The 22,574-nt window shown below is 38.5% G+C and overlaps 2 protein-coding genes across 2 annotated transcripts in view; one reads left to right on the forward strand and one right to left on the reverse strand.

Moving 5' to 3' along the window:
• The window catches only part of ZNF804B (zinc finger protein 804B), a 509,973-nt gene that overhangs the window by 466,575 nt on the left and 20,824 nt on the right, over positions 1-22,574 (reverse strand). The gene's annotated exons all lie outside the window — the stretch shown is intronic.
• On the forward strand, positions 1,848-4,557 carry TEX47 (testis expressed 47). Its single transcript, XM_032402227.1, has one exon. It carries the CDS (start codon positions 3,419-3,421, stop codon positions 4,178-4,180), a length of 762 nt encoding a protein of 253 aa, XP_032258118.1. The 5' UTR covers positions 1,848-3,418; the 3' UTR covers positions 4,181-4,557.

The following is a 22,574-nucleotide window of genomic DNA, read 5'->3' on the forward strand; positions in this document are numbered from 1 at the left end:
CCAATTAAGAGATCATCACTCTTTTGAAGAAGGAATGGCTCAGTGATATTTTGCATAGTTTATATGGGGAATTATAATGATGAAAGATTGTCATTTTTCTATGAGGTTTATATTGCTGGAACCAAGATATATGAAAGAGAAGGGAAATAAAAAGTGCACATGCAGCGAAAAATCACAACTGAGCTCCCTTTTATAGGGGTAAAAAGGTAGAAAAATTGGACTATAGGTAAGAATGGTGTCACAACGAAGAAAATCTTATCTATGTATAAAAGGTTAATTTAAGTTTGTGCATTCAAAAGGGCTCCTAGATATGCCCTATAAAGTCTCCCACTGACTTTGAGCAAAGCCCTTGTTAGGTTACCAAACCCTACAGTTGCATGTCCCTATCTTCTCTGTTATAATCCATCATTGTGCAGTGGAAGTGCCAGGAATCGCTGTGGACTTGGGGAGAAGTGCCTTCTCCTAGCAGTCTATGCAGGGGTAGTAAACAGGAAAGACTTTATAAAATAAGTATCTCCTCAACTTTATGAGGCAGACATGTCACAGGTCCTACAGTTTCATGCTCTCAGCTGAACAGGTGAGGTGGAAAAACACTGAAGATAGGAGATTCTGATTATAATCCCAATAAAGAGCAAGGTCTATAATGAAATCAAGAACCTATGATAGATTTCAAAGTAAAAAGACTTAGTAACAGAACGCAGTTGGCAGATAACATTTAGGAAACATGAAAAGGTAAGACCAGGGATGTTCACCTAGGGGATGAGCAAAAAATGTGTAACTGAGACACAAACAGGGTATTTGTAAAGGGAAATATACAGAAAATAATAGTTAAAATGTTGGCATTTTCAATTTAAAAGGGTAGAGGTACATCCAAGGAGAAGTGTTATAAACAGGATTACAATTTAGGATTCCTCTGTACAGAAAAAATACGGGGCTGGAAAGTTAGTCTTTTTCTGCTTTGTCAACCCCCACAAACTAATGGTATCTGCCTTGAGCCTTAGATTGAGAAGGAGTCCAAATCCATGGCTGGCCTCAGCAGGGAAGTCTCCATGGTCAGTCAGCAATGTCAATCATTAAGTTTGGAGGCGAGAGTGACATCAAGGACCAGCCACCTGCCCCCACAAAAGATGGTGCTAAGCTACTTGGACATGGAGGTAGAATGAGAGATCTGCATGATGAGCACAGAGCCTCAGCTTTGCCCAAAGCTGAGTATGAGAGGAAACTGAGCAAGGCCATAAACAGAAATTTGGGAAGAAATTCAGGCAGGTCCAGAATCATAGAAACCGAGGGAGAAGAGAAGGCCATAAAGGAGGTACGGTCAACACAATCACATTCTGCAAAGCGGGAAGAAGAATGAGGCTGAGAACAACCCGTAGACCGGGCAGTGACAAGTTCCTGTGTGCCTTGGGAAAGACTGTATCATTTCAGGGAATGATGAAGTGAACCCTGTGAGGAATTAGTCAATTTTTATGTACCACATCCTTAAGGAATTATTAAGTCACCTCTCAGCCTCCATTTTTTGGGATAACTCATTACTGTATATCATTAAAGCCAGATCATAAGTTTGGATAACACAAACCTTAGTGGGGGGAAAGTACTGTAAGGTTTACTTTTGGGGCACCTGGGTGGCTCAGTCGTTAAGGGTCTGCCTTCAGCTCAGGTCAGGATCCCAGGGTCCTGGGATCGAGTCCTGCATCAGGCTCCCTGCTCAGCAGGAAGCCTGCTTCTCCCTCTCCCGCTCCCCCTGCTTGTGTTCCCACTTTCGCTGTCTCTCTCTGTCAAAAAATAAATAAAATCTTAAAAAAAAAAAAAAAAAAGAGAGAGATACAGAAATCCTCAAAAAAAAAAAGTACTGTAAGGTTTACTTTTTAAAAATTGAATAAGGGTGTTTTCTAATCTTGTTTTAAAATTATGGTTAGAGCTCACATGAATGCAATTTTAAGATATGCTATTATTAATTTTTATTGTAAAAACTAACTTAAATTTACATCAAATTAAGAAAACCTTATAGAAGAAATTTCTTAAAACAGAGTCACCATTACACAGAATCTGACATGTGTTCTTAAAGTATTTAATTAATGCATCTCAATACCCCTTCTACCCTAGGTGGACAGAGTAGGGAGGGTGCTGAAAGCATGTTTGAATTGGGTGCAAGGTATATACCTACTCCATGCTTTAGTTGCCTCTTCCATAAATTGTGGACAAAAAGTAAAAAGAAAAGAATATGTCTAGTAAGATATTCAGGTCCCCCATCTGTCTGACTTACAAAGGCACCTGGCAAAGAAGAAGCCATGCTAGGAAAGAAGCCCTCGTTTCCTCTACCGTGAGGCTGAGATGTCTGTTGAGATACCCTCATTAAAGGAAGAAATGGCACTTGCTAGTGCGCTCTGGCCCTTTAAGACCCCGACAGTCTGATTCACTAGGCACCATGGAAACAAGACAGCTGGCAGCACCCAAGACACTGGCAGTTGGACAAGTAATGGAGGACAAATGGGACCTCAAGGACAGGTAAAAGCAAGAAGCACTTGAAGAAGAAAAGAAATGTTAAGATGACCTGGAGGTAAGAAAAAGAGATTGGTAAGAAGAGTAAGTGAAAAGTAACAGAATTTATTTGATACCCACAACAACAACAAAAGGAAGGGAAAAGGGCCATTTCTGACATTTGTCGATAGGGAAAAAACCCCAAAGAATCAAAATTAGGTACTCCAAAAATCGACTGTTATTAGACAAGCCATAGTATTAACTTTTCATATCCTGAGTAAAGATGAAGTAAGCCAATTAGGACTTAAGAATTCCCCAGATTTTTTTTTTTTTAATTTACTGACCAGTTAAATTTTTTTTAATGGAGAATTACCATAAAATACCACTTTTTTTTAATTGACGAATCAAGGACAATCTGTAATTGCCATTACATATATGAAAAGACATTTTAATGTGATACCAATGCTCCGGTGAGTGAGTGTCAGATACATCCCTGTGTGTGTGTGTGTGTGCACGTGCATGTGCATAAGAGCACACGTGTGATTCAGGAAAAGGGAAAAAATGTAATATAAGTTGAAGGAGAAAATAATAATGCAAACAAAAACAGAGTTAACTGGCTCTAGATTACGTTCTTTCTTCTCCCCACTCACCAGTGTACTAGAGTTCTTTCCTATGATGTAAATGTTATCTCACTGTAAACTTTTAAACAATCTCTATAATTTACATCTTGTTTTAACATTCTCTTTTATTTCAAAGATGGTATTGTCGATAATACTGGGAAGGGATTTTGCTATTCACTAGCATTTGACCAATAAACTTTTTTTTTTTTTTTGTGAGAAGAAATAAAAGAGTTCACCACTGAAGAGGTATCCCGATAATGTAAACACTGTGCTAGGCTAAAAACTGGAATCATCTGCAAGAACAAATAGGACCCATCATGACATTCCCAGGCCATATGGGAAAGACCAACAAAAGGACTTTTCCAGTGGAATCTCCTCTAATGCCACAAATTCCACGTGGCAATTACTTTCATCTTCAGGAAGAGAAGCAACGACTACAGCTAAAGAAATTCCTTCTTCATAGGATGTTTCTAGTGGCTGATATAACAGCAAACACAGAAAAAAAAGATATTGCTGACTACTATGAACAAGCATTCCAGTCGATTTTAAAACATCACCTAGGAGAAGCAGTGACAGGGTTTCTGCTGGTATATCCTACTTCTATTCTGCATATCCTTGAGAGTTCCAACGGTACGCTTTACCGAATTCTTCTAGATTATCTTAACCATCAAAAGAGTGAAGCAGAGTTTTTTATCCAAGGGATGAAAATTATCGTTGTGTCCCATAACATCCCAACCAGGCTCTTCATGCAATGGCATGTTTCAGTGATAAAAGTTCCAGTCATGTATCTCGATGATGTGACACAGACACAGTCCACCAAAGAGGTCATCACAGAGTTTCTCACTCAGACCCATAAGCTAGCACTCCATCTTTTAAAGACGGTTAAAGTGGGCGCTAAAGGACCAGGGGATAACTTGCACCAACTTGCACCTGAACTGCTCATCCCAGAACAAATAATAAAGTACTTGTGCAAATCTGAAGAGTTCATGGATCCAGAAACTTTCCTAAACATATACAACAAACCCATACACGTCACTTTGGATTCCGAGGTGATATGGCCCGCTCCTACCTATTTCTAGGATTGAGAGAGATGTGGTGGATAGGGTGCAATCTCTCAAGGAATCGGTGCTACTTAAAGAAAAGAACAGGATTTCTAAAGTAACTCTTCTCTTGAAAAAAGAAAGCACCAGAATGCCACAATATACGCAAGGTAATATATTAATCTTTACAGAGCATGTTGAGCTAAACTTGAAAATTAATGTTTATTCTGATATTAAGTTCAACGTGTTATTTTAATGGGTGGAGGGGGTTAATAAGTTAATAATTTTTCAAATGTTAATATCATTTTGACGAAATGGCTTGTTTTTTTTAAGAAAAGTATAGATAATAAAGGGCAAATTCCGATTCTCATTCATTCTTTCTTTTTAAGATTTTATTTATTTATTTGAAAGAGAGAGAGAGCGAGCGAGCACACACAAGCAGGGGGATCAGAAGATGGAGAAGCAGACTCCCCACTGGGCAGGGAGCCTGACGTGGGGCTTGATGCCAGAACCCTGGGATCAAGACCTAAGCTGAAGGCAGACGCTTAACTGACTGAGCCACCCAGGTGCCCATCACTCATTCTTTCAACAGTAAATGAACAATAGCCACCACACAGAATCAAATTTCAGGAAAAACCATTTTGTTCTCAGAATATAAAATTTAGAGGGAAAACACCATCACTGAGTTGCTTGCAGCCTACGTTTAGAGGCAAGTATGTGTAAAAGTAAATATGATATGATATGGTATGAGCATTATTATAGTTAGCACTACGTAGGAAACACTTGAAGGACTAAGCTCTGTGAGATATGATTCCTGAATTCAGAACACAAAACCTCAACTTTGAAAACAGTGCCAAAGCTCATATATTCTGAATTATATAATCAAGAATTCTGAGGCTATTATAAAGCTGAAGAACACAGTAGCTTTTTGAAACAACCAGAAAATACATTGTCAGAAGGCACTGTATTCTTTCATGCAAAATCATTTTTTGAGCATCCTTCACATGACAGACATTTGCCAGATGTTAGGGATAGAAAACATGATTCTTGCTCACTTGTAAAACATTTATAAACGATCCCACAAAAGATATACAAATTGTTTTTTTTTCCAATTTACTTCCTATAAAGCAATTAATGACATGCAATTTCTATATGACCTATTTTAAGTTGTTCTCTCCCTCCTTCACCCAGGATCAATGCCCTTATTTAAAATATTTAAGTATTTTTAATTATTTTAAATAGTATAATTTATTTAAAATTATTTAAAATAGTATATTATTTATTATTATTTAAAATAGTATCATTTGTTTATTTAAAAAAGTATAATTTGTTTAAACTATTAAATGGCATTAATATCTTGATGGCTTCAGTGACATTTATCCAAAATTATTTCAATATCTCATGAAACAGATTTAGTAGAAGAAATACGGTGTTCCATTTTACTTTTTTTTTATTATTATTTGATTTTCAGTCTCTTTAGGGGAAAAAAAAGCAATCTCAGTATACAACTCAAATTTGTCATATGCAGATAATTTGTCATCACTTGTTCCATATCAGAATCAAATTTCAGGAAAGACTGCTTCTATTTTTAAATTTTGTAATATAGATTTAGATACAGAATGGCATTTTTCACTCTTAGCTGAACTTGAAGTTCTGTTCATTTAAATTTAGTAACAGAAAGAGTATATTTTAGATTAAACATGAAGTAATTCTTCTGGTTAAGAAAGAGTATATAACTTACAAACATTTTATCAATTTAGCAAATATTCAACACCTCGTATTCATCAGTAATGTGCTATTTACTCTGAAATGTGAAAAAGACACAGGCATCCACACTTTGAGAATAAGTGTTAAGCAACAAAATGAGTGGAAGTAAAAAATGCTTTCCAGGCAAAAAAAAAAGAAAAAGGCCATAGAGAAAAGACTTGAAGAAGTAAGCCTTATCTAGGCTTGTGGATGTGAGGAGAGGTTGGGGAGGGCAGATGAGCATATTTACGAGAACAGAGAACAAGCAAAAACAGGAAGGAGAAAATGAACCATAAGTGTTCATTGAATCAGGTAAAATTCCTTTAGGAAGGTAAATTTTGTTTGTTTAGGAAGAGTATTTTCTAAAGTTAGCTAGTGAATAGAAGTGCAGTTTACAAATAAAATTGTATATTTATCTATATGAAAGTATGACGTATTTCCCAAAAATGGCCATGGCTAATATCACATCCCACATGCTCTTCTTACAATGTGGCCTTAACATTCATACATATCATGGTGGCTTCTAAATCCCCTCCCCTTGAAATCAAGCAGACCTTTGTAATTGCCTTAACCAAGAGAGTACAACAGAAGTGATCCCATGTGACCCCCACGGCTAGGTCATAAAAATGCTACGCACTTTACCATGATCACTTCAATGCTAGCTAGCTCTTGGAACCTAAAAATACGCTGTGAGCAATCCAAGTGATTTTCCAGAGGACATCCCCAGCCGAGGTCCCAGCCAACAGCCAGGATCACCACTAGACATGTGAGTGAGTGAACCTTCCGGTGATTCCAGACTCTAGTCTTCCAGTCAACCCTGGATTTCAAGCCAGCCCAACTGACACTGTGCGGAATAGTAGAGACGGTGTGTTCCCACTGAGCCCTGTCCAAATTGCAGATCTGTGAATGAGATAAACGACTGTCGTTGATTTAAGCCCCTGTGTTTTAGGTGGGTGATTATGTATTAGTCTGGAACAATAATATATATGTAATAGGAATAATCACATATATATATATATATATATATATATATATGCATGTAATTTCATATCATTTAGTTTTCATTCATCTATGCCACTAATATTTACTAAATACCTACTGGTAAATGTTTACTAGGGGGCCAAGCACCATGCTTGTCACTGGGGATACAAGCACCCCCAGCTGAAAGGTGTGTATCTTCCTAGCATAGGCCTAGCACACTGCCTAGCATCGATCTTTTATTGGTCTATAATACTTTCGTATCAGAAAGTATTATAGACCAATAAAATACTTTCTGATACAAAAGTATTATAGACCAATACGAAAAGCACTGATTGAAAATTAATTCACTAAGCCAAAGAAAAACATTAAAAATCAGAATCATTTTTGGAGGAAGTTATAGGAAAGATCTCAATGATAATATTACCGATTTACTTAGCATACTGTTAATTTACATTTGAAGGATTCTTGAAGGCCCATTGTGAAAATAACTGGAAAAGAAGAGCAAAGAGACTCTAAATAAATCAAACTATTTATGTAGTTATTTATCTATTTTAGTGAGAACAGGAGAATGAGTTTATTCAAATGGAAGTTACCCTTCCTACAAGTCACATTAGGGGGGTTTCTACTTATTTTTCAGCTACAATATCACTGCTGAAAACATTTTGCGACTTTTACGACAGATGAATGAAGAAGGTTTATAAATCAAAGGGAGTTTAAATATTTTAGCTCCCTCTAGTATTTTGACTCCCAAATAATATATACTCCAACTTGACTGGTGACCTTGATATTCAGTTTTCATTCATAAAAACATCTGTTGTTGTTGTTTTTTATTATTGCATTCACTCTCAAAGGAGTATCTGCTGTCATCAAACATATTAAAAGAATGTGACACTGTTCTCTAAGGGGGAACACAAATATGTTTTCAGTAACAGTTGTATTATTGAGTTTCCTATATAGCTCATAATATCATGTCTTTAAAAGGGAAGACACATAGTGTATGTTTACATATATTTGATAAATGCGGAAATATTATAGTCAGACCTTACAAAGGTAATTTAATTTGATCAAGTCAAAAAAATGTGACTTATTAAAGCTTAGGAAGACTCATAAGGTAATTCTCAACCCAATGAGAGTTATAGTTTCCTTACAATAAAACTTTCCATAAAGCTAGAGTACAGGGGCACCTGGGTGGCTCAGTCAGTTAAGCGTCTGCCTTCGGCTCAGGTCATGATCTCAGGGTCCTGGGATCGAGCCCCACGTCAGGTTCCCTGCTCAGTTGGGAGCCTGCTTCTCCCTCTCCCTTTGCCTCTCCCCTTGCTTGTGCTCTCTCTCTCTATCTCTGTCACTATCTGTCTCTCTCTATCAGATAAATAAATAAATAAAATCTTTTTAAAAGATTAAAAATAATAAAAGCTAAAGTACAGTTAACCCAAGCAGAAAGTGAGTATTTTAATACTGAACATATAACATTCAGTGTTCTTATAACAATGAACATAGAACATAGAACATATACATATCCAGTGGACATGCAACATTTAAACTGGTGAGGCCGGTGCCATTCTAATTCTTTTATTTTGATATGGATATCCTCACAGAAGACTGACATGCCAAGGCTCTTATGTTCTTTTCAGAATAACCAAGGGCTTTCAGGAAGGTTATAGTTTTCATGAAGGTTAACTAAAATAATGTTATTTGGAGGGAAAAATCCTCCCAGGGTGAATTTAAAATTTTTACTGTCTTCATCATAATTAAAGAGGCATGTGGATTCATTCATGGATAATTATTGCTTAATACAAATAGATTTTTATATTCAGTGACTTTATCGTAACTTTAGCGACACGAAACCACATTTCAATTCAGTTAAACCTATCTCTAGCAGTAGAATTCCCCCAGCTTCCACAAGGAAGTGGAAATGAGACAGCCTATCATCAACTTTGAGATTATTTCATATTGTAGAAAATGATTTAATGTAGAATTAGAGTTCTCCCTCTTGTGGCCAATTACGTAAATTTCCAGATTACCTGCTGATAGGACCTATGCGGTAAACACAGTGCATAGTTTTTAAGAGAATATGAAGAGAACCCCCAAAAGCACTTTTCAAATGTCTGCTCTAATCTCCCTGTTTGGCAGATACAGATTCTGAGACCCAAAGACAAGTGTTTTGCCAACAATGAAACCAAGAATCGATTAACAGAAGTTTCCTATTTCCACTTGACTACTTTACATAATTAGTTGTGGTCATGGGTAGGGGGTCTGGATTTAATTCTGAGTGGTCTCTTCACTGTGGCACCATACCCCTCCTGTGCTCCAGCCCTCATGTAGTGCCTCCTCCGGATGTCCCCCTACATTTCCACAGGCATCTCCATCTCCATATGCTCTGTGTAGAATGCATCCCTTCCCAGCCACCACCCCTCCTTCAATCTGCTCCCCCACTTACACTCCCTGTTACTAGAAAATGGACCATTCTCCACACAGTTGCCAAGTCAGAAACCTGAACATTGTCCCAGTTTCCCCTCTTCCTTATTACACTGACAGCCAATCAATCCACTCATTTTCCCGCAGAAAGTGTTTCTAGTTGTCTGGCCTTGTTTTTGTGCTCTCCTTAGGGATCTCCCTCACTCCCATCTCCTCTTCCTCCTGCTGATCTATATAGTATTTCTATCCGTGTTAAAAGCAGTGTAGCACAGGTTTAAGAGAGCCCCCTCTGGGGACCCCTGCGTGGTGCAGTGGGTGAAGCCTCTGACTCCCGGTTTCCGCTCAGGTCCTGATCTCAGGGTCCTGAGATCAATCCCAGTCTTGGGCTCTGCGTGCTCAGCAGGAGTCCACTTGGGACTCTCTCTCCCTCTCCCTCTGCAACCTCCCTCACTTGCTCTCTCTCAAATAAATAAATCTTTAATTTAAAAAAAGAGAGAGCGCCACCTCTGGTATCCAACTGCTGTGTTGAAACCTGGCTCAAGAACTTGGAGAGCCGTATTTCATTTCTTCACCTCTAGACACCTTAGACTCCTCACCTACAAAGGGAGCGTGATAACAGTATCTACATTATAAGATTGATTATAATCAATAATATATTGATTATATCAATATATTGATATATCAATATCAGTACTCCCGGCATATAGTAAGCACTCAACAAATGTCATTCCTCCCACCAAAATACTTCAATGGCTTCTATTTCACCTCCAGGATAAAAAACAAAATTCTATCATGATCTGCAAAGCTTTGACTCCCAATATTCCTCCACTCCATCTTTATCCTCTTTCCTCTCACTTCTCTTAGCAAAATTCTGCTTATTGATCAAATTATATTTCCTCTGTGAAGGCTGGCAAACTCAAGAAACCCGCATTATATGTGGTACTCAACCACATTCTAGCAATTCTTCTATTGTAAGGCTGTTGTCTATTTTCACACTCCTTTCCCCGCCAGCGACTTGTAAGCTATTACTCTGGGATTTGGGGTATTCAGATCTTCAGTGTCTCATTTTTAAAAAGAGGCTGTTAAAATATCTCTAAGAATTTTCCCATAAAGTTAATTTTACTTCCATCAAAATGGTTGTGAAATGTCAATATATTAAAATGTTCCTATGTAATTGATCAGGTTTTGGTCATTGTCCATGGAGCTCTTTAAAATAGCAAGTGAAAATATAACAGTTGTACCTTATCTGAAGTTTTCTGTTTTACCCACATATTAATTTCTTCCACTTTAATTTGGAAGGATACTAAGAATACCTTCTGGAAGTGATTCAGCGGAACTTTTATATTTATGTATTACTATTCACTGAGCCAAGTATAGGAACTCATTCCCAATTCATTGGATTAAAAATAAAAATACTCTTTCCTATTGGAGCATCTGAGCAAGCTACTAGTAAGGTATACAACCTTTATTCCATATTTTAAAGATGTTTACTTTATGTTCTTCAAATCCTTATTTTACCTGCCACACTCACCTGTTCTTTGAGAGATATGTGCTTAATAAGGCTAATATTTATTATGTATCTCTTCTTAGGTTATTATAAAAGTGAAAATTTGCTTCCATTTTAATTATGCATTTCACATTTCTAATCTCATTCTAAAGTACTAAGCCATTTTTAAAAATACTATTTATAAAAGAGTGCATTAAATGTAAAGCCTTGATTTATTGAGGAAAAAATAAATGTCTGAATACTGAACACATTTACATTTTACCAAAATGCATTCTAGTGTAATGACATCCTGAGGGATCTCTCCCACTCATGTCTCACCTTCCTCCTCTCTCTCTTGTTTTTACTAGACTCAGTTTATACTAGACTTTGCTTTTTGAAAGCACAAATAATAAACTACTCTACAAGGTATATTTCATCATAGATAAAACTACACACCTTGTAGTATTTTGATTCACCAATTCCTCACTTTCTATCCTCTATAGTGACAATTCTTGAGCACATAACTCTGTTCCAGACAAAATCGAAATGACAAAATGAAAAGAATATTGAAGTGAGATGACTGACTTTTGTTATGTACTCCATTACCAACTCATTATGTGGCCCCAAACAAGTAATTTTTTTTCTTTTGGGGTCTCTGTTCATCTACATCATAGAACCTCTGAGCATTATAAAGAAGTCCATGAAGCCCTTGAACTGTATCCAAAAATGTGTCTCAAAAGAAAGACATGTTGTCTTAGAATCAGGCAGGAGGACAGGATTAAGATGTTTGTATTAAAATTTTGAGGGGCTCCTAGGTGGCTCAGTTGGTTGGGCGTCTGCCTTCAGCTTGGGTCACGATCCCAGGGTTCTGGAATAGAGCCCCGCATCATGCTCTCTGCTCAGTGGGGAGCCTGCTTCTCCCTCTCCCTCTGCCTGCCACTCTGCCTACTTGTGCTCTCTCTCTATCAAATAAATAAATAAAATCTTTAATAAAATAAAATGTTGAAGGCTGATGTCTGAATGAATGAATGTCTGAATTCACCTACCCTATCAGAAAGTATCTGTGGGCAATACCAACATTTTCCTTTAAAAAGTCCATCCTGGATGCATTCATTTTAGTGCAAAGATGAATGGGAAACCAAAAAGCCAGAAAACTATATATTAGATTATGACATCTAAACAGCATGTTTGGTAGCACTGTAAAGTCAGGAGAAACAGGGAAGAGAGGGACATTTTTCTTTAAGGCTGATGGGAAGCCATTGAAGATTTTAAGCAGGGCATAATCAGACTGGTTTGGCTATTGAGTGGAGAATGGACCGGCAGGGGACATGTTGGTGCAGATAGGCTCCTTAGGAAGTTGTTACAAGTCTTCTGGCAAGGGGTGATAATAGATAGAACCAGATTAATGACTGTGAAAATGGATGTAAGGGGACCAATTTGAAAGATAATCAAGAAGTAAATAAACATAGGTTATGAGGGAGAGAAAAGTGTCAAACATTTTAGATTTCCAGTTTTTACAACAAGATGGTACCATTCCTGAGGTAGGAAATATATAAGGAGTATAGAGTTTGTAAAGGAAAATGGGCTTTCAATTACTGATATATGACAGCTACGTCAGGTTGGAATAATTTTTGATACTTCCATCACTAATACCTTTAGAGGAGGTATAGAGAACATGCAACATACTAAATCTCATACTTTGTTGAAATGGCTAAGTACTAATACTACATTTCTGATAATACACTAAGTACTAATACACATTTTCTGATATAAGTAAGTAACTTCCAGGAAACTCAAAACACTTTGATAAGTTAGAATAAATTAAGCTAAAGGAGAAAATGTCCCAACGATAATCCTGAATCTGATATTCACCATCACAGCTCCCCTTAACATTGTATCTGCATTCAGTGGAGCCAAATATAAAATCAGCAACACTTACTGAGCTCAATTCCTTCCATTAGTCAAATAAAAGTCATTCAGAACATTACTAATTATTTACTGAGTGCCACATACACTTACTGAAGGTCATGCCATTGTCATTTATTGATATGTAGTCATGTGTTAAGGGGGCAATCACATAAAAGCCTCCATAGGGCCCTTCCCAAATTCATTAATACATTATTTATTCCATTTGCAATAAAAATTTAGGTAAAAAGGTGTCCTTCGGCATTCTATTGAAATGTTTTGCCCTCAGTTTCTCTCAGCTGGTTGTAGGACAACATGACACACCTTGAATTTTATTCTCTTTCTGAATTTAATCATTCAGCAAGTGTGAACTGAAAAACTGTGTCAAATGCTTTATCAGGCATGGGGGCTTGGGGGTACAATGCAATCATGAGCAAATAAGTATAATTTCTACCTTACAGCGTATGCAGTCTCTATCTCTCTCTACTCCAGACACATAAAAAAATTAAACAGTTATAATTATAGTAATTATATTAATTAATATATTATATAATAATATATATTTATAATTACTGCAATCATCTTGGGTATACAAGTAGCAATGGCTTCCTAAATTTACCTAGTGTAGAGGATTAGGGGATGCCTCTCGGGGAAGAAAGATACAAGGATTTCTGGAAGTTGCATAGGACTGAGCCAAAATAAAAGGCAAGGAGTAGGAGGGGAGTGTTCCTGGTGGAGGATATATTTATGTATACTTGATCAGAGGGATGTGCTAACACCCAAAGGCAAGAAGAGCCATACTGTGTTGAGAGATGTGAAAGAATATCAATAAGGCAGGACTTGAAAAACAAATGGAATCATAAGAGATGAGATTGGATAGCTAGGCATGGGACCAGATTACACAGACACTTAGAGCTACATAAGCACCATGACTTCATCTCAAGTGAAATGAGACACAGTTTTGTTTTAATCAGAGAAATGCCATGATTAGATATGCATTATAGAAGAACCAGTTTGAATTGTGAGAAGAGATGAGAAGGGTACTTGGTAACGAGACCGGACAGAGTCACCAGTTAGGAGGTTATTACAATAATCAGGGAACGAGATGATAGGATGTCTGTACAATGATAATGACAAGAACAGAAGGCACGTGCCATTCCCGAAGACAGACAATACTGGAAGAACAGTAGCTTGGTGACGTGCAGGGAGTAAGAGGAAGTTTTCCATTTGAACATGCTGTATCTGAGGTGTCTGTGAATCAACGTTAAACCATCCAGTAGAGCTTTGGATATATTCTCCGAAGTGCTGGAGATGGGTCTGGTAGAGATAGAGAATGGACATCATCACAGATGATGACTGAAGATTCAGGAGTGATCCTCTCACCCAGCACAAGCTGATAGTGAAGAGAGAAGACAGTCTACCTCAGAACCCTGAGGAATGCTACGGGAAGAACAGGGACCCACAAAGAAGTCGAAGAAGACATTATTTAAATCACCCAGAAGCAGAGAAAAAGAAGTGGATCAGGCAGGGACGTGGAAGCCAAAGGAAAAGAACAATTTCTTTTAAAAGACAGCACTCAACAGTATCAATTGTTGTCTCAAAGTCAAGTAAGAAAAGGAATAAAAAGGAGATTGAATGACAATGAGATCACTGGTAACTTGGAAAGAGTGACTTACGTAGTATATCGAGACAGAAGCAGGATCCAGTAGGTTGAGGAGTGAAGGTTAAGTGAGGAAAGAGAACAAAGTATAAAGAACATTTCTACAAGTTCGGCTGTTGAGTTAGTTCTTAGTGAATTTGCAGAGTCAGTTTGGGAATGCAAAGGGCCCTCTGGAGATGTTAAAATTTTTACTAAGAGGAATACCAGTAGTTTATTCTGGTTTCAAGAAAGGAGTCTGTCCTCTTATGTGAGATTAAACATCCAATCATGGCCCAAGGGGAAAAGAGCTCTACCCAGTTTTGAATGGCAAAGATCTGGTCTTGTACCTTAAAGGTCCTCAAGTGACAGTTTGGACAGTTCTGGAAAAGAATGATTGCTCAATAAATATTTGTTTAGATAAATGCACTAATCTCTGGGAGAAATCTAGCTTTGCAGAAAGTGACTTTATAATATTCATGAGCTCTGGGTCTCGTGGGTGGCTCAGTTGGTTAGGTGGCCATCTCTTGATTTCAGCTCAGGTTATGATCTCGGGTCCTGGGATCGAGCCTCACATCAGGCTCCACCCTCAGTGGGGAGTCTGCTTCAAGATTCTTTCTCTCCCTTTGCCCCTTGTGCCACACGTGCTCTCTCTCCCTCTATCTCTAAAATAAATAAATAAATCTTTAAAAAAAAGAGTATCTATGAGCTCTAATGTTACAGCTCAGACTTTGGGTTATTCCATTGGTATTTCCATGGTCAAACTTTTACAGTTGTTTGCAAATTATGCCATGTCCTTTATCTACTTTATGGATCAACCCCATCACATTTGTAAATTTTGCTCTGGCCATTATCCAGAGTGCTTCCTCCTTTTCCCAGTCAGGGCAAGCTAGGAAATTGCAAATTATAATCAAATCTCAAGTTTCCAAACTAATGATTTTAAAGAGCAATAATGCATAATCTGAAATGATGGTGAATTCATGAACCATTTATCTCTGTAATGTATGTTCATTAAATTTGACTATAAGTACATCCTGTATGTCTTTCACAACAAAATTATAAAGCATTTCAACTGAAATGGCTCAAGAGGACTTGCAAGCTTTTCCAATTCCTCTAGTCCTGCTTCCTACTACATCCTATTGTTTATATCACCTTTCATGTTTAGGTGACTCATTAAAATAAACTAACATACCATTTTTTTTTTTTTAGGATGGGGGAGATAATAAGCAGCATTTCCTTATTATTGCCATTGTCCCTATAGCTATATTTCTCCATTTCTGTCTCTCTGAAAAGTTTCATTCACAAGAGTAAAGAGAATAATATAATGAACCTGTATATCCATCACCCACCTACAACAACAATCAGCAACTCTTTTTAAAATTTGCTCTTTGTTAAGTGATATGACTATGATCTCTCTGACATATTATAGACTAAGAAAGGACACAAATATGAGAACTAGAAGGAGTTTTGGACACTGTCTATTGCAGCCTCATCCCTCGGTTACAAAAATGGACAGTTGAGGCTCAAAGCACAGCACTGAATGATGGTAAGGTGAGAACTAGACATCATCTATGTCTTGCTTATCTCTTTGGATAAAATCAAGACTACATCTCTACTGCCTTATTCTTGGCACAGAATATTTCCAAAAATTCACATGTTACTAAATCCTATTTTCCACCATCTTACAAACCACAAACTACAAGCAAAAACTTAAAGTGTTTTAAAGTCTGGCATATTAGGCACATGATTATTGGGTTGATCTTTCAGGAGTGAGCAGCTGAGTGATGAAGCAAAGAAAGTCCTCACCTTGGTTGTTTCTCAACCAGGACATCATCCATGAATGTACTTCATATTTATCTTTTTAATGGGATGCTTTCAGGAATACCACACACAAGGGGAGGTAATTACCGGTTTGACATTTTCACTTTTGATCTTCTTGTACAAGCAGCAAATGTTTTTGGATACTGAAAGATGTTTAGGGATTTCAGATAATATTAAGTTGAAATGAGTGTAATGTTTTCCTGAAGAATCGTCTCGTCCATAAAAATTGCTTTGTGGGATAATTCTTCTGAGGGCCATTAACTCATGTCTGCTGCTAAAGATGTTGACTCAGGGTAGCGTGCCATGTCAGAGATATTGGAAACCCCAGCTTACAGGCAAGCACATTCTACTAACAGAACTGCCACTTCTCTCCGGCACTACCTGGTTCTTCTTGCTAATATTAATCAAATGATAGTTGTATAAGCACAAACAATTAGTTTACAAATGACAAGAAGACAATGTTTCCCCCTTCATATCATAGAAGAGACACCAAAATACCTCTTTGATGAAGATAACTCCCAGTTGATTAACAGGAATAAAATGCTTGCATAAATAGAATTACATGTGCATATATGGAATAGAATTATAGGTTAGACATACTAGTATACACACACACACACACACACACACACACACACGAGTATATACACAACTCTCTTAACCCAAACTAGAGAAACCAATTAAGATTTATAAAACTGCTCCCAATCAAGTGGGAGAACCAGGGATTTAACTATCATAGTTTAACAGTGCAGTACAAGAAAGTCCTTTTGTATAAATAATGGAGATCATTTCTCTACCAGTTACGTCCTCCTCACCTCCTCTCTGATTCCCATCTGAGAAGCTGCCAGTGCATCTTTCCCAGAGTGTCTCCTCCCCTAGCTCCTGGTGTGGGCCACAGACTGAGTGGCCCTGCCCCCCCTCTCCCACCCAATCTCTCTCTCTCCCCCTGCACCATTACATGTGTGCACATGCGCACGCGCACACCCACACACCCACACACACACACACACACACACACAGGCTGGACCAGTCATTATCTATCAGAGGCAGCAAGAACTCATTTGTAAAGCAGCAAATGGTGAATCTGAAATAAGAAATAGAGATGAAATATCTGGAAAGACCAGAGATAGTCACCTCAACCCCAGATTGCATTTCCCAGCCCTGACTGAGGCCCTAACATTTTCTATCCATGAATCTTTCCATTAACCAATGCTTCTCTTTTGCTTAAGTTAGTTAAAGTGCTTTGGAGGCTTTTTTTTTTTCTTTGAAGCAAACAAAAAATTTCTTAGCAGCCTGACATGGTTTTCAAAGCAACCTACTCACATGCAGTACAGAGTTCTAGATTTCATATTAGAAGATTCATGTTTGAATCTCTTATTTTCTGCTAGCTAACTGTGATGTTAGGAAAGTTATTAACCTCCCTGAGCCTCAGTTTTGTTGCCTGTAAACTGAATGAGCAGCCAGTATGAAATGAGATAAATCATACATGAAAATAACCAGTAACCCAGTAAGCGCTTATTGAATTCATCAGACATTAAACTATGCTCTGCAAGTTTGCCGTTTCCATAATGCAGTTATGACAATAAGCTTTGTGACAAGGACATAAGATGGTCTGAATTCTTGGGTGCCTGGGTGGCTCAGTCGTTAAGCGTCTGCCTTCGGCTCAGGTCATGATCCCAGGGTCCTGGGATCGAGTCCCACATCGGGCTCTCTCCTCAAGGGGAAGCCTGCTTCTCCCTCTCCCACTCCCGCTGCTTGTGTTCCTGCTCTCGCTATCTCTGTCTCTGTCAAATAAATAAATAAAATCTTTAAAAAAAAAAAAAAAAAAAAAAGATGGTCTGAATTCTCACCAGCAGCCTAGGGAGACCTCAGGGATGTCAGGCCAATTAGTCAAGCTGCTGATACATAATGCTTCTGCAGCAAGGATCCAGTAGTCTAGAGATCTTCTAGAAAATCCCCTAGCAGGATAAAGCACAGGGTAAGTCCTTCAGCTGGCTTTTGCTCCTTCTCTTAATATCCTCTGGAAGAATCTGAGCTATACTTTGATAAATGCTTAAATGATGATTCAGACAACTGGACTCTGATCAGTTAATTAACTTTTATTAATATGTGTTATGAATACCCTGCTTATATTCTTCAATAATAATGTGAACATTAGAAAATCACTCACCACTGTAATTAAATGGTTTGATATACTTATGAAGGGATTTATTATTATTTTTAAAAACTCAAATTCTAAAAAGATGAAAATGGATTTATATCAGTTTTATGAGTTTTCTTTCTTATTATATGTTTCTGAGAAGAAATTGGTTGCTTAATCACACGTACCTGAAGGAATAAAGTAATAACACCATTATGCCTTGTCACCTGATGTACATAAATTGATTTTTAATATTCATACTTATGAGAATTAGTGTAAGATAAAGTAAGAAAAAGTACTAATAATAAAGGAAGCAAATAAACATTTTTATTTCCTCCTATGAGGAGAGATAATTTGGGGTTTTCACCTTGAAGAATTACATTATTTACAATTTACATGAGATAAAAAATATTTAAAGTACCTGCTTCACTTTGGAAGTGTTATGCATTCATTGCGTCTTTGGGTTTTTGGAAGATGCCTTTATAGGCATTATTATTGCCAATAATAAGAGTTTTCACCATTAGTTTTTTACTAAAATCTGAACATTAGTTAATTACACATACACATCAACCACTGTACATATGGATATTTTGCCAAAGTTCTACCTGTTAATTGTGCCATGTGTGCAGAAACACACATTTTACATTTACTTGAACTTTATATTTTCATTTCGACCCACCGTAAGCAACTAAGATTCGATGAATGAATAAAAGAATGACCAAGGGGACAGAGTTTGAGTGTCTACTGCACTGCAGACCCTGAATGAAGAAGACACAGATCCTATTGTCAGGAGACTCAAAGAAGGAGAGACACATATGTGAACCAACAATTGAAACGGCATTAGGTGGTAATAAAGGAACGTGAAAATCATCCTGGTGGCACACAGAGAGAAGCATCAATTCTCCATGAAGTGGCCTCACACCTGAGCCTTGGAATCTGAAGGTCCTGGATCCAAGCCCAAGCTCTCTCTGCCATTCAGTGGTTGTAAAATGGGGAGCCTCATCTCATCTGCAAGATGGAAGACAGTAGTGCCTACATCTTAAAATCGTTTTAGAGATTAAATAAGACAATGTGTGAAAGGCTTGTTTCAGCCTAGTATGTCTGACATAAAATGAGTGCTTTTAACCTGTTACTGTGACTGCGAACTGAGAATTAGGGAGGTGTTTAGAACACCAGGGAAGCTTCTTGGAGCTATCCACAACAGTTACCAGTGGGAAAAGGAGAGGACAGAGCATGCACAAATCTAATTCTAATCTAAATTTAATCACAAAACCTTCCTCAGCCTCTGAGTTACAAATCAAGGCAGGATTGGTGAGTGGCCACTGGTTCACTAATTTTACACTGTTAGTGTGAACAACACACTCACACGCTCCTTGTTTAAAGGGCGCATCCCAGCCTTCACCCGCCCCAGCATTTTGATTCCATCCAAGCTAGTCCAGGGACCTCAAATCTTCAGGGTAACCCCATTTAGAAATAACTGATGAGGGGCACCTAGGTGGCTCAGTTGGTTAAGCATCTGCCTTCAGCTCAGGTCATGATCCCAGGGTCCTGGGATCAAGTCCCGCATCAGGCTCCCTGCTCAGTGGGGAGCCTGCTTCTCCCTCTCCCACTCCCCCTGCCTGTGTTACCTCTCTCACTGTCTCTCTCTCTGTCAAATAAATACAATCTTTTTTTTAAAAAAATAATAACTGATGAAGCTGAGCTCTGCAGGCCATTCTAGCTTGATTTTACTACAAGTAAGTAAATTGCCATATTTGACTTACAATTTAGCAGTCTTATCGTTCATCTTTATATTCTGGAATCATAAGAAAGTGACATATATACACACACACAAAAGTACTTACTATTGATTACATTTAAATCAGCCACTTTGGTGGCCTTTGTCTAGGATATTCACAATTTTGAACCCCAATTTTTGAAAAATGAACCATAATCACAAAGATCAGAATTGTCCTCTTCTAGGACATTTGTCAGGCAGGTTTATTTGTACAGTGTGTTTCTACTAGACTATAAATTCCACTGAGGCAGACGACATGGGCACCTGATTTGCCTCGGTACCTCCACCAGCTCATACAATGCCAGACACGGTTAATCAAGAAGCATTTTGTTTTCAGAAAAACGGAAAACGCTTGCTTTCCTTGGCAGGAGGCAGGAGTGGTGGAAGAGGTGCAGGGCAGAGGTAGACTGGAAAAATATTTAGGAAGTAAAATGAGCGGACATACTAATCTGATGAGGGATTAAAGGAAAACACTCTCAAGTTTCGAGCCTACAGTGTTGGATAAAGATGATGTCCCAGGGGCGCCTGGGTGGCTCAGTGGTTAAGCGTCTGCCTTCAGCTCAAGTCATGATCCCAGGGTCCTGGGATCGAGCCCCACATCGGGCTCCCTGCTCCTCAGGAAGCCTGCTTCTCCCTCTCCCACTCCCCTTGCTTGTGTTCCCTCTCTCACTGTCTTTCTCTCTGTCAAATAAATAAATAAAAAATCTTAAAAAAATAAATAAATAAAGATGATGGCCCTAACCAAGGAAGAACACACTAGATGGAAGATTAATTCAGGTTTAGAGATTATGTGTTTGAGAGGCCTATGAGAGAGAACAACCAGTGAATAACTACAGATGTATACGAACCTAAAATTCTGTAAGCAGAATAATGGTCCCTATCGATGCCCGTGATCAAATTCTCAGAACCTATAAATGCTATCTTACATGTCAAAAGGGACTTTGCAGATATGATTAAAACTAAGAACCTTGAGGGAAGGAGAGGATCCTGGATAGACAGGCGCAATCTAATCACAGGAGTCCTTTAAAGCAAAGGGTTTTTTCCTGCTGCAGAGAATCAGAGATAAGGTAGCAGGAGAAGAACTTGTTGGCTTTAAAAATGGAGATGGGTAGCCCTGAGCCAAGGAACATAGGCAAATTCTAAAAGCTGGAGGAGGCAAGGAAACAGATTTTGCCTTAAATCCTCCAGATAGGAAGACAGCCCTGCTTGTACCTTGATTTTAGTCCAGTGAGATCTCTGTGGGACTTACAGAGCTAAAGATTAATAAATGTGTTGCTTTAAGTCATTAAGTTTATGGTAATTTGTTAGAACAATAGGAAACTATATACATTAGGTCTGGGTGGAACAGAAACATTTGGATCCATTCTTTGGATTTCTGTATAACAGATATAAAATAATCTCCTTCATGAGTTAATGCTCCTCCCTCCTAGTTTCTGCAATCTCAGAGCATGTGGTGTAAATGCAGTGCCGGGTATTTCTCTGTTGTTGATCAGTTCCACTCTCACCATTCCTACTCTCTTCTGCGACTGGAAGCCAGAAAGCTACAGCTGACCCTTGCACAACACAGGGCTTAGGGGTGCCGACCCCATGCAGTCGAAAATCTATATAACTTTTGACTCCCCCAAACCGTAACGACTCCTAGTCCACTGTTGACCAGAACCCTTACCGATAACATAAACGGTCAATTAACACATATTTTGCATGTTCTATGTATTATATACTGTATCCTTACAATAAAGTGAGCCAGAGAGAAGAAAATGTTATTAGTAAAATCATAAGGAAGACAACACACATTTATAGCACTGTACCGGATCTGGCAAAGCAAATAAATCTGTGTGTACGTGGACCAGGCAGTTCAAACCTGTGCTCTTGGAGGGTCACCTGTACTCGCTGGAGATGTGTCAGTGGCGTATCCACAGGGCTCCTCACCAACCGGTTTCTGGTTCAGTCTGCCAGTGGAAAGCACTGGTGGCAGAGTGCAAGTTAGAATAAGGAAAGAAGACACGATTTTCTTTCTTCCACTTCTGCCTGAAGCCGCCTGGGCATCTTCACACTCCTAGGTTCCGGTGGCGGTAGCAGCAGGCACCAGTCAACGGCTGGCCTGGGCGCTAGCCAGGGTGGGCACCAGCCACGTGAGCAGGGAGACCCACAGAGAGAGGGCCTGCAAACTCTTAGATGCCCACAGCGCAGACCCCTCCGGTGCTTTTAGAAGCAGCGACAGGACCACCAGAGTAAGGTTTCCAGGGTTTAGGGAATACCATTTCCCCTTTGCTCCTCCAGCCCCAGGGGCTAGAGTGACTTCCTACAATTACTAATCCCTGGGTAATAGCACCTTCCCCTATTCTCTCCCACAGGCTATTCAACACATTTGTAAAGAATTCCTTGCACTGTACACCCTCTGAAAAGCTACAAATGGGTTCTGTTATCCTGACGAGACACTGACACAAATGCTTTCTGCAACAATGATATACATGGATTGAGTACTTTCTGTGTGTGCCAAAAGCAGAATGTATGTGCCTAAGAGTT

This window comes from Phoca vitulina, unplaced genomic scaffold (assembly GCF_004348235.1).
Source record: "Phoca vitulina isolate PV1807 unplaced genomic scaffold, GSC_HSeal_1.0 scaffold4, whole genome shotgun sequence".
In the NCBI taxonomy this organism is placed as follows: domain Eukaryota; kingdom Metazoa; phylum Chordata; class Mammalia; order Carnivora; family Phocidae; genus Phoca; species Phoca vitulina.